This window comes from Centroberyx affinis, unplaced genomic scaffold (assembly GCF_046629955.1).
Source record: "Centroberyx affinis isolate AG114_WGS23_722 - 3 ecotype Tasmania unplaced genomic scaffold, CSIRO-AGI_Caff_v1 ptg002744l_1, whole genome shotgun sequence".
Taxonomy (NCBI): Eukaryota; Metazoa; Chordata; class Actinopteri; order Beryciformes; family Berycidae; genus Centroberyx; species Centroberyx affinis.
Genome location: NW_027280908.1, coordinates 100,682 through 113,642, shown reverse-complemented (window position 1 = coordinate 113,642; position 12,961 = coordinate 100,682). Strand labels below are relative to the sequence as shown.

The window sequence follows — 12,961 nt, the reverse complement described above, 5'->3', positions numbered from 1 at the left end:
TTTGCACTTTTCTTCGCTGGCAGAAGGAATCTGGTTCTGAAAAGCGAGTTTTGATGCTGCGGTGCAGAAACTAGGATATTGCTTTAACTGTCCTGTCAGTGAAAAGAGGCTGAGGCTTGAAGTCCAAGATCTGCTCTGACCCAAACAGAAATGAAGCAGATACAGCTTTGTGTGGTTCCTCCTCAGCACTTCCTGACATGGTGAACAGATGCACTTTAAGAGGTCAGACTCCGGTTCTCTTGGCTGCGTCTCGAGAACATCCATCTTGTGTGGAGTGTCTTCTGGAGCGAGGAGCCGACCCCAACATCCACAACAAGGACAGAGACACGCCTCTCTTCAAAGGTAGCTAACACAGGCACAGTGTTTTCTGAACATGCGCAAGTTTGTTTAAAACTAAAAATGTCAGGATTGGGGTTCTCCCCTTTGCAACAAGCTTCCTGCATGTCAGAGTTATTTACCATCCTTGAGTAAGTCAACTAACACTCAGATCTATGAATAAGAGATGAAGTTGGACTGTTCCTGTGTTTCAGCATGTGAGAAGGCGAATGAGCAGAGTGTGGTGCTGCTGCTGAAGTTCGGAGCTTCAGTGAATCGGTCCTGCAGTCAGGGAGCGACGGTGCTTCATGAAGCCGCCAGACACAGACAGGTGAAGATCTGCAAGATGCTATTAGATGCTGGAGCTAAAATTGGTGCCAAAAATATTCATGGGATTCAGCCTCTCTTCAGAGCAGCACAGAGTGGAAATGTCGACATTTTGAACTTCCTCATTAGAAAAGGTTAGTTCTGCTCAGATTAACTCATTTTCATAATAATTTGCCTTTTTCTCACAGGCAGATGAAATGAAAGTATCACCTGTAAATAAATTTGGAGCGTCCTATGTTTCTAACGTGTTCATTTTGTTTCTCAGGTGCTGATATAAACGGTCCGGCAGCAGACGGAGCCACTCCGCTGTATGAAGCCTGTAAGAACGGCCACGTTACCACTGTGGAGATGCTCTTGTCTCACAAAGCCGATGCGAACCGATCTACGAAGTCTGGCCTGTTACCTCTTCATGTTGCTGTTCAGAAAGATCGCACATGGTGTGAACTTTAGGAATGTTTTTGATTCCTTCCTTTATTTTAACTGCATTGCCTGTGTATGTAGACCTTCCTCACTCGGCTTTCCATAGGAACCAGTTCATGACCGTTTGCTGTTGTTTTTCAGCATTGTGCCCATGCTGCTTCCTGTCACCAGTATGTCCAGAGTGAGGCAGAGCGGCCTCAGTCCGCTGCACATCGCTGCAGAGAGGAACAGGGACGAAATCATGGAGCTGCTCATCGCGACGGGATACGAAGTAAACGCCGAGCTGTCAGAGGAACGCTCCATGCTGTATGAAGACCGCCGCAGCACAGCGCTCTACTTCTCAGTCTATAACAAAAACTTTGAGGCTGCTGCGATGCTGCTGGAGGCGGGAGCTAACCCCAACTTGGACTTCTTTAACCCCCTGCTCATCGCAGTGCGACTGGGCTGCGTTGAAGTGGTGAGGTTACTCCTGAACTACGGAGCGAACGTCAACGCCCAGATGTCCACCCACCCCACGTCGTTCCCCTCCGCTGTCCTGCTCTGTATGCAGTTTCTCCCCATGCTGAAGCTCCTGCTGGATAACGGCTGTGACGCCCTCTCCTGTTTTGACTGTGTGTACGGTAACAAGCCACACCCACCCATCAGGCCGCCGCCCCGCCGCAGCGACGAACTCCGTTACAACACCGCCGCTCCGCCGCAGCAGTGCGTTCAGGTCAGTTCAGAAACATGGGAGCAGCACAGTGTCACTGCAGGGATCGGACATCCGTTCATACGATTTGATTGGTTAGGCCTGCCATCATGTTAACAATGATTTGGTTGGTTAGGTCTAATATCACATCGAGGCAGTGAGTTGCAATGTTGACAGTCAGAAAATATTTTTTTAAATGCGTGTGAATCTAGATCCACATCACACAGACAAACAACTCTTTGGACATCAGTGTATTTTCTACCTGCTTTAGTTCTGCGATGCCATCTCCAACCCGTACGTCAGTCGGTGGGCGGGTCCCATCCTGTCCTTGCTGCTGGATTACGTCGGCCATGTCCGTCTCTGCTCCCGCCTGCTGGAGCATCTGGACAGCTACAGCGACTGGGCTCCCATCAAACTCAAGGCCAGTAAGTAGAGATGCTGTTGGTGTTGAAGCAGCTGAATATTTTCTGTTCATGTTTTTGTGTTGATGTTTTCCTAACTCACTGAGCAGTAGAGCTGATTTCTCTGCTTTAGCTCTCATTTTTAGACCAAGCAGTAAAGACATTATTACATATTTAAACAATGTATAAACAGCTGTAAATATCAGCAATATGCAGCAGAGAAGTCCATATGTACAAGATAATGTTTTATTTTAGTCATTTACCCCAGAGGATGCAGTTATAAAACTTTCACTGTTAAACCCAGTGGAGCCTCAGTTCAGCTGGACGTTTATAACCATTTAGAGTCTTTTAAATGACCAATCAGCATCAGATTGCTAAGTGGGAGGAGCCTAGTGTGACATCAGTAGATCAGTAGATGATCAGTAGATGATCAGTAGATCAGTAGATCATGGTGTCCCCTCCTCTTCACTGACTCTGTCTGATCCTCCAGTTCCTCCTCATCCTCTGATGCAGCTGTGCAGGCTGCAGATCAGGCGGCTGGTTGGGATCCAGCGGCTCCGACTCCTCGACTCTCTGCTGCTTCCTGGGAGACTGATCCGCTTCCTCAGATACGATGTTGAGGACTCTCTCTCAGACCTCTAGAGAAAACATGGAGGTTCTTCTGCTATTTCCAGAACCTACTGGAACGCCTTGCAGTGGAGTTTCCATACCAGAGGAACCTTGCTGTACTCAAACTGGTCAAACTGTTCATACTGTTCATGCTGGTCAAACTGTTCATGCTGGTCAAACTGGTCATACTAGAAGAAGTCTAGTCTCTTCCACTCAGCTGTGTTTCTCTATAAAGAAAGGTTTAGCGTTTCTCAGCTTGCTGCTGTGCGTATAATAAACTTTTGTAATTCATATGGTTCTGTGGACGTCCCTCTTTTTTGAATCTATATGCACAAGAGTCTGCAACCTAAAGACAACAAGAAGATTTTGGAGTTGAGCGAGCTATTTCTTCCTTTGTTCTATGTGTGTGTGTTCTGACTTTGTCCTGGTGGGTTTCATTCCCAGTCTGAGGAGGGAACAAACTAGTTGGGTCTAAAAATAAGGTGCAGACTCCTGCCACAAGTCACATTATCAGTCAGTTAGTTAGTCAGTTGATTTGATTTAGTTTATTTCACACATCTGAACTGAGCCTTTCCTACAGCAGAACACTTAGCTGCACTACAGGTTCATATAATGTTACACATGTAATATATAATGTAATCTAGTAATGTCCATATGTAATGTATGTTGACATAGTGTATCATGGAGAGTCTGCAGGTTTTTGCGTTTTTTTGTGTTTTTTTTCCAACCAAACACACCAGCAGCTCCTCCTACAGACTCCACATGTGGGTCGGCTTCCCAGGAAGTAGTAGTTCCTCGAGAACGAAGAAGACTTCTCTGTCAGTCCAGGGGATCGTACTTCACAGAAAGTCGCTCTTAGTTGTGGTGTGCCCCAAGGTTCAATCTTAGGTCCCATCCTTTTTAGCCTCTACATGCTCCCATAGGGACCATCATCTGCAATCATGGCATCAGTTTCCACTGCTATGCAGATGATACCCAGTTATATATCTCTGCTACGCTTGATGACCTCAGCCCCATTGATAGACTGATTAGATGTATCACTGACATTAACAGCTGGATGGCTCATAACTTCCTATCTTAAACAAGGACAAAACTGAAAATATTGGTATTTGGATCCAAGGCAGCCTGAGAGAAAATTAAGACACAATTGAAGAGATGTAGTTCACTGAGCCTGAAACACTAAACTAAACGTTACTTTACTGTTTTACCACAGAACATCAAAAGTCAAGATAAAAATCCAGGTGTTATTTTTGACAGTGATTTGAACCAGATATCAGGAATGTGACTAAAACGCCCATTTACCATTTGAAAAATACTGCCAAAATTAGACCTATCCTCACTCAAGATACCACAGAGAAACTAATTCATGCTTTCTGGGCTCTCTCTGGGCTTCCCAGAAAGACAGCTGGGCAGTTATTAATCATTCAGAATGCTGCAGCTAGACTTTTGACTAAAACCAGGAAAAGATCCCACATTACTCCTGTTTTAAAGTCCCTGCACTGGCTACCTGTTAACTTCAGAATTGATTTTAAGATTCTTTTATTAGCTTTTAAATCTTTCCATGGACTAGCCCCTGAATACATCACTAACCTGCTTCCTAACTACATCTGACTTCTTACTGGTTCCCAAAACTGCTTTCAGCTCATATGGTCCCCGCTTATAGAGAGCCTAAGCCCCTCCCCTTCCTCTGTCCCCCATGGGACCTTATTTTGGAAAAAATATGTACGGTAGTCAACGGCGAGAGACAAATAATTGTTTGATCCTGTTTGAATTGTGCCATGAATTACACATATGATGTTTTGTCAATTTAAAAGATAATTTAGCAAGTGAAGAAAGTGTCAGTTTGTGGTAAAACAGTAAAGTAACGTTTAGTTTAGTGTTTCAGGCTCAGTGAACTACATCTCTGTCTCACCGACACCAACATGAAGGAAACATAGGAAACACACAGCATGGCGTTAACGTTAGCCACCACTGTACTAAAACTATCCTGAAGCAGTTTAAATCCGTTCTTCCTGTCTACCTTCCAGGTTGTGTTTAATACTCCTGCTGTCTGAGAGGGACTGAGCTTCAGGCTGTGGGCAGCTTGTGGAGAGAGAAAGTTATGATGTCACTTACACCACTTTTGGGTGTGTAGTCTTTCTAATTATGTATTTTCACAGTCTGATACTTCAACTGTTTTACCACAAACTGCCACTTTCTTGACTTGCAAAATTATCTTTTAAATTGACAAAACATCATATGTGTAATTCATGGCACAATTCAAATGGGATCAAACAATTATTTGTCTCTTGCCGTTGATTACTGTACATATTTTTTCAGAAATAAGATCCCATGGTGGACAGCGGAAGGGGAGGGGCTTAGGCTCTGTATGGAACAGTCTATAGATCTGTCTTGTTTTGTATACTTTATTTTCCCCCCATTTGACCCATCCTATACACTAGGAGCAGTGGGCAGCCGCAGTACAGCACCCGGGGACCAACTCCAGTTCTTTTGCCAGTGTCTTGGTCAGGGGCACTGACAGGAGTATTAACCCTAACATACATGTCTTTGATGGTGGGAGGAAACCGGAGCACCCGGCGGAAACCCACACAAACACGGGGAGAACATGCAAACTCCACACAGAAAGGACCTGGGACGGACCGGGGTTCGAACCCAGGACCTTCTTGCTGTTCTTAGCAGTGCTAACCACTGAGCCACCGAGCCGTCCCTCTGCCCTGCTGACTGACAGAGAGACGAGGGACAGGGAAAACCTGACAGACTGTCGATCCTCCATGGCTCAGGTGTCGACTGCACAGCCTTAAACAGACTGGGGGGGGGGGGGGGGGGTCCAGGGTGTCATGTGCTGCAGACTCCAGAAATACTTTATAAACAGAGGAACAGCCAGCAGACAACAGCAGAGAGAGAGAGAGAGACAGAAAGACAGACAGAGAGAGAGAGACAGACAGACAGACAGACAGACAGACAGAGAGAGAGACAGACAGACAGAGAGAGAGACAGACAGACAGACAGACAGAGAGACAGACAGACAGACAGACAGACAGACAAACAGACAGAACTTACAGCAGCCTCTATTGAAGTAAACGTTGGATTTTCGTGGACGGACTCTAACCAGGTGAGTAGATTCATATGTAGTTTATATGTAGTTACTTTTGTTTAGTTATTGTAGTTTATATGTAGTTACTATAGTTTTATCTGTAGTTACTGTAGTTTAGTTACTGTAGTTTCCATGTAGTTACTGTACTTTTTTCTGTAGTTACTGTAGTTTAGTTACTGTAGTTTCCATGTAGTTACTGTACTTTTTTCTGTAGTTACTGTAGTTTAGTTACTGTAGTTTCCATGTAGTTACTGTACTTTTTTCTGTAGTTACTGTAGTAGAACTTGCTCTCTGTAGTTCAGGATTAAACTCACTGACTTCCTGGTAGTTGTGACACTGTTGGGTGTTTCAGTCACTTCATATATTTTGTAACTGTTTTGCATATTCAACAAAGTAACCTAATAATATTAGTAATAATAATATTATTATTTACAGGGAAGATATCTGTAAGCAGTCTGGTTCTTATCTGTCCTTGTAGTTTCTGCCTGCAGCTTTGTAGGCCAAATCAGTTCGACCAATAAGAACTCCAGGCAAGTCTATTTATATACCTGCATTGCATGCTGGGAGGTATGAGTGAGTGTGCGGTGTCAGGATTCTCTGCTGTCACTGGTTAAAGACCAGTGTTGATTAAATTTATAAGACTGAATGAATGAAACAAAAATGAATGAATGAATGAATTCAGGAAGTCTGAAACATCCGAGGCGATCAGGCTGCAGCTTCAATGTAATTCTAACAACAAACAACACATAAAAACCACAGGAGAAGAAGAAAGACATCCGACACCAAGCCTGTCCAGTAGTCTGACTCCAACACACAGCTGTTTTTCTTCTTCTCTTGGTTTGTTTCCTAACCTGAGCAGGTTTCTGATGACAAACCAGACCAGCGGCTTGTTTTAGTCCCTGATCCAGTCTGATGAACTCCAGACCTCATGTGGTAAACAACCTGCAGACCAGGGATCAGTTTGACTGAGAAGCCTCCAGTAAGGACTGGGTTCTCCGCTGGGTTCAGACTGGAACCAGTAACCAGCTGCTCCTCTCTCTCTCAGCTCCATCATGGCAGCAGCCAGCATCTCCCTCTCTGGTTGTCCTGGTTCTCCTGGTTCTCCTGGTTCCGGTCGGGACTTAGAGGACTATTCCCTGTACAGTAACCTGTCTGATGATGAGCTGATGCAGCTCGCCATCGAGCGCAGTCTGAGCGACCGCCGCGGCTCAGCTCCTCCTGAAACCAGCAGCAGCCTGAATCCTCCAGCTGACCCAAACCCTCCTGCTCCGCACTACAGTTCCCATAATCCCCCTCCAAGCCTGAGCAGCACACACCACAGTTCCCATAATCCCCCTCCAAGCCTGACCAGCACACACCACAGTTCCCACAATCCTCCGAGTGAAAAGCCACCTGATCTGTATGTGTCCAAGACAGATAAGTTCGTTCTTTCTTTCTTTCTTTCTTTCTTTCTTTCTTTCTTTCTTTCTTTCTTTCTTCTACTTTCTACTTTAGATTGACAGGAGGCTTGTAGTCTGACAGTTTGTTTTCATAGTGAGACTCTAAGACCGAATGAGACAAAATGGTCTGGGACTAGAGACTAGAGACTAGAGACTACAGACTACAGACTACAGACTAGAGACACGGTGTAGCCAGATCTCTTCTCTTTAGACCGCACAGTCAAATCCTGCAGGGCTGAAGTGTGTCATGAGATTTGTGTAAATGTTTTTTGTCCTACATTATATTGGTGTCAGGTCAGAGAACGACTCGGTCTATAATTATTTACCAGTTCAGACGTCAGAAGATCTGACTTCAGATCAGTTTCTGTCACCTGACACCGGCCGGCCTCCACACACACCTGTCCCAACTGGCCCTTAGCCAATAGATACCGGCCCTTACCTGACAGACAGTGGCTGTTAGCCAATACAAGAGTTTGGGAAAGCGTCCCAGTGGGACAGAAGTAGAACGATATCCAGCCTGCTGCCTTAGAAACATTACTGCAGGAACAGTAAGCTGCTGGGGATTAGAGCGGAGTTCAACATGTAAACTGTGTGTTCACTGTGAGGACGGACGGTCCGGACAGCGACTGACAGTCTGTTCATGTGACAGGAAGAACTTCGATGGAACGGTCAGTCACTTCCTGACCGGTTATGGGAAACGCATGGTGGCGTATCGCCGCGCCGACGGCACTCTGGTCCACATCGCTCCGGAGTCCGAAGAGTAAGTTTCAGCTGATAGATTAATTAAACATGAAACCATATTCTGCTGTGAGTTGTTTCGGTTGAACTTTATAAGAGCTTCATAACAGCAACATGACACATTCATGACCAGGCAGATGGCTGATGGGTATTTTCCCGCAGGGAGGAGGAGCCTCTTTTCAAAGCGATACGGATCGGCGATGCCAGCAGAGTGAAAGCGCTGGCCGCTCTGCCCGGCACCAACCTGATGCTGTCCAATAAGCCGGGCTGGCTGGCGCTGCACCAGGCGGCGTGGTACGGCCAGGAGGCCTGCCTCCGCCTGCTGCTGGCAGGTAGCTTCACATCCAACACCTGAACCAGGAAGAGCTTCGGTTTGGGTCACCTGACCCGCCGCTTTAGATGATTAACAACGGAACAGGACCGCTTACGGACGAATGATAGAACTACAAAATTAGAGTGGGGTTTTACTGGTTTCTACTGTGTGTGTTTCATGTTCCAGCCCAGCCGGGGATGATCAACAAGCGGACGGGGAAGGACCAGACGGCCGCGCTGATAGCGGCCAGCGGGGATCAGGCCGGCTGCCTCAGCGTCCTGCTGGAGGCCGGAGCCGACCCCGACGTCCTCAGCAAAGACAGAGAGACCGCGCTGTACAAAGGTCACAGTTCACTGTTTCAGCATCTCAACATACACATTCACCTTTACTTCAAATGCACAGAAGACACTGTGAGTTAGCAATATTGAAGGAAAACTTGTGTGAATAAAGTCTGGTTCTTCTGGTTCTCCTCCACAGCTTGTGAGCGGGACAATGCGGAGATGGTGGCCATGCTGCTGAACCACGGAGCGGCGGTGAACACACGCTGTATCCAAGGCTGGACCGCTCTGCAGGAAGCCGTGTGTCGCAACAACGTGGAAATCTGCGAGATGCTGGTGAAAGCCGGAGCGAAGCTCAGTCCGACAGACATCTACGGCATCACGCCGCTGTTCACCGCCGCTCAGAGCGGACAGGTGGAGACGCTGCGCTTCCTCCTCAAACACGGTACATTCATTTTGTCTGAAGACAGTAATAATAATAATAATAATAATAATAAAGTTTATAGTACCTTTCAAAACAGAGTTACAAAGTGCTTCACATGAACATTTATCAATACACAAGAGAGCAACATACTAAAAAGCAAATAAAATCAAGGCAAAATACAGATCGACATAAAACAACAAGCTTGGAAGCAATGAGATAAGAGCAAAACATCCTGAAAATCACCACTGTGACACAAATATCCATATCTCAGTTAGGAGAAGCCAGTCCAGTAAAGTGTTTTAAGAAGAGATTTAAAAGAAGATGCTGATCTGACCTGATATCCTCAGAAACTTGCTCCAAAGCCTCGGGCCCAACAGATTTCTGTTTCCCATGTGGCTGCAGGTGCAGATATCAACAGCCAGGCCGCAGACGGAGCCACCGCTCTGTACGAAGCCGCTAAGAACGGACATGAGGAGATCGTCAAGCTCCTCCTCTCCCAGAACGCCGACGCCAACAAACCTGGAAAGACGGGTTTACTGCCGCTTCACGTCGCAGCCCAGCGAGGAACTGACATGTAGGCACAACACAACACAACTTCACTTCCTGAAGCATGACTGACAGATATCTGCCAAACACCGGACAAATCCCCTCTTTCTACTGGATGTGATCAGTAGCTGGTAGATGAAATGTAAAGTTTGGTACTGATGTGTCTGGTCATGGTTTCCAGGAAAGGCCTGCTGACTTATGACTCCTTCAGCTTTGACAAGTCTGTTCAGTAAGTTGGTGTGTTGACTGGCACCCAAGAGTTTACTTTACCACTTTAATACTGAAGTTCTCCTTAACACACACCTAACCTGCCTCTGATCTCCTTAGAACCATCATTTAACCTTTTTCCACTGTAATACCCATTAAATATGTTAGTGACTGCTGCAGCTTGGAGACATAAACCTGTAAATGTTGAATGGATGGAGTCATTGAGTAACAGTTCTCCATAATCATATTTTAAAACTCTTCAAATGTAAAAAATAATCATAAGCTTCAGCTATTCATTTGCATACGACATGTTTGATATTCCATCTTTGTCATGTATTTTTCACCCTTTTGAATTTCAGACCCATTTAATACCTAGAAACTACATGTTCATATTTTCATTTAAGGAAAAAAACACCCAAAAGTATTAAAAAATTGGTATTGGTAAGGTTTGAATTTAGAATTTTATTTGAACTTGGCAAAATTGTTCTTGATAAAAACTGGACAGTAATTATATTCTTAGCTTTTAGCTTCCGTCATAACAAGTATTCAATTCAGTACAAATAGAGAAATGAGTGGAAACAGTCCATATATCAGACTTAACTAACTAACTTTGTCTCAACTTCTTTGTCAAATCAAATCAAATCAAATTTATACATAAAGCACTTTTAACAAAACAGGTTTGTTTGCTTTACAGAGCAACAATGGACACAAATACAATTAAAACAGAAGACAAACAACAGTGCTGAGTGGGACAGATCTTGTGTGTTTGTGTGTGGACGAATGTGTGTGTTGTCTATGTGTGTGTGTGTGTGTGTTTGGACACAGTGAGTATGGACAGAAAGCAACAACAAGAGGAAGTTAGGGAAGGAACAGGAAGAGTGTGATGGTAGTTTGTTAGGTGCGATGGTAGTTTGTTAGGTGCGATGGTAGTTTGTTAGGTGTGATGGTAGTTTGGTCGGGTTAATGCTAAATAAATAAATAAATCTGATTCTCTCAGATGGCAGGAAGCTGAAGCGCTGGTTGTTGAACTTCCTGTTTAAATTGGAGTATTTCCTGTAATGTTTCCATCGCAGCATGGTGTCCATGCTGATCCCAGCCACTAGCAAGGCCAGAGTGAGGCGGACGGGCATCAGCCCGCTGCACCTGGCTGCTGAACGCAACAGAGACGAAGTGCTGGAGGTGCTGATCGACGCCGGCTTCGACGTCAACGCTCAGCTGAGCGATGAGCGCTCCAAGATGTACGAAGACCGCAGGAGCACGGCGCTCTACTTCGCCGTCATCAACAACAACATCGACGCTGTCGGCATGCTGCTGGACGCCGGGGCGAACCCCAACCTGGACATCTTCAACCCGCTGCTGGTGGCGCTGCGGCAGGGCTGCATCCAGACCGTCACCCTGCTGGTGGAGCACGGCGCTAACGTCAACGCCTACGTCCCCACCCACCCCACCGCCTTCCCCGCCACAGTCATGTTCTGCATGAAATACCTGTCCATGTTCAAGTACCTGCTGGACAACGGCTGCGACGCTTTGTCCTGCTTCAGCTGCATTTACGGCAGCGATCCACACCCGCCAATCAAAACCACCCGTTCAGAGAGGGACGACCTTCGCTACCCAACGAGGGTCCAATCAGAAACGAACCCGAGGAGTGCCGTTCAGGTACTGAGTGCGTGTGTGTGACTGTATATCCGACCAACTGTCCCACTGTACGAAGTGAAACCTTCACACACTGCTGACATGGTGATCTTATGCTTGTTGATTGACAGTTCTGTGAGATGATCTCCACCCCCAGTATATGTCGGTGGGCGGGGCCAATCATCGACGTTCTGCTGGACTATGTCGGTCATGTGAAGCTCTGCTCCAGACTGCTGGAGCATCTGGACAGCTACCAAGACTGGCACAGCATCAAGGACAAAGCAGGTGATTTATATGAACCACGATGCAGTCTGTTCTGACTGGATTCATCTAAAACTATCTAATACATATTAGTGGGAGAGGCTTGTTGTAGTTTGTAGTAGTAGTATATGAAGCATTTTGAAATATCTTTTTTAAATGTTTAATATTTTGGGTTCTGTCATTCTTCCAGCCCCGCCCCGTCCGCTGATGCAGCTCTGCAGGCTGAGGATTCGCCGCCTGATGGGGCTCAAGCGACTCGGACGGCTGCAGACTTTGCCGCTGCCTGGAACCATGATCAGGTTCCTCAGATATGAGGAGGGAACTGTCGACGACTGCTGAGCGTCATGGTCCAGCAGGAGGCGGGGCCTCTCTCAGGGGAATTAGATGTCATTTATCTTTTTCTAAAATTGACCAGGAAAAGTTATTGAGCTTATTTTGACCAGTAGCAGTTGAGATAATTTAAACTACCAGATGACAGGCGGAGTGAAAAGATTTGACTTGTTGGACTTTCATTTGTTTAAAGCAGTTCAAAGCAGAAAAATATCCAATGTGATGGATTTAGAGTGAAGTCCTAATTTTAAGGAAGTTGCTGCTAATGTTTTGTGTATGTCACCACTGAATGAATTCTTCTGACTGATGTTTGTCTGCCTTCAGAAGTGAAAGCTGTTTTTGTTTGTCATTTTAGGAATAGATGATTTTCAGAGAATACATTTGGAAATATTGGATTCAGTGAGAAAGATTTGGGTATTTGAGGAATATTTCATTATAGCATGTACATAGTTTGACTTCTTGTAAATAGTTGCTTTTATATATATTGTCTATCTGATATCTTTTTAAATGTCAGTAGCAGAGTGTCCTGGTGGCTCATGTCGCACAATCCCTCCTGTCTCTCTACTGGATCAAATAAAGGCAAAAACATAATGTTAAAAATATCATCTGTGTTTCTACTGTGGACTATTAAAGACAAAAACATAATGTTCAAAACATAATCTGGTACTTTATTCTAGCAGGAGAAAGAACTGTATTTACTTCAGTGTCCTGCTGGAGGCGCCACATCCCTCCAGATGATTCATCTGACCCAGGGAAGGACTCTATCCATTAAAGTGCTAAATAGAACCAACACTAGATAAAACCCCACAGTGCAATTTTCAACTTTCAGACTTGCAGCTATGTAAAATACCAAGGTGAAATGTTTAGTAAACTGCGGGTGAGTTATGATGTTTTGATTGGTACTGTTGTAACGCAGCAAATATCTGACCTTTACAACCA

General features: G+C 45.4%; 2 protein-coding genes across 2 annotated transcripts; both read left to right on the top strand.

Annotated features, from left to right (window-relative positions):
* The first annotated feature begins 197 nt into the window (after nucleotides 1-197).
* Nucleotides 198-2,793, top strand: LOC139657688 (ankyrin repeat and SOCS box protein 2-like). Its single transcript, XM_071535600.1, has 6 exons — nucleotides 198-342; nucleotides 531-776; nucleotides 908-1,079; nucleotides 1,204-1,774; nucleotides 2,022-2,175; nucleotides 2,642-2,793. Exons 1-6 carry the CDS (start codon nucleotides 198-200, stop codon nucleotides 2,791-2,793), a joined length of 1,440 nt encoding a protein of 479 aa, XP_071391701.1.
* A 4,113-nt stretch (nucleotides 2,794-6,906) lies between these two features.
* LOC139657687 (ankyrin repeat and SOCS box protein 2-like) lies at nucleotides 6,907-12,794 on the top strand. The gene is made up of 10 exons (XM_071535599.1): nucleotides 6,907-7,253; nucleotides 7,943-8,053; nucleotides 8,194-8,363; nucleotides 8,531-8,686; nucleotides 8,822-9,067; nucleotides 9,449-9,620; nucleotides 10,873-11,455; nucleotides 11,563-11,716; nucleotides 11,883-12,010; nucleotides 12,747-12,794. Exons 1-10 carry the CDS (start codon nucleotides 6,907-6,909, stop codon nucleotides 12,792-12,794), a joined length of 2,115 nt encoding a protein of 704 aa, XP_071391700.1.
* The last annotated feature ends 167 nt before the right edge of the window (nucleotides 12,795-12,961 follow it).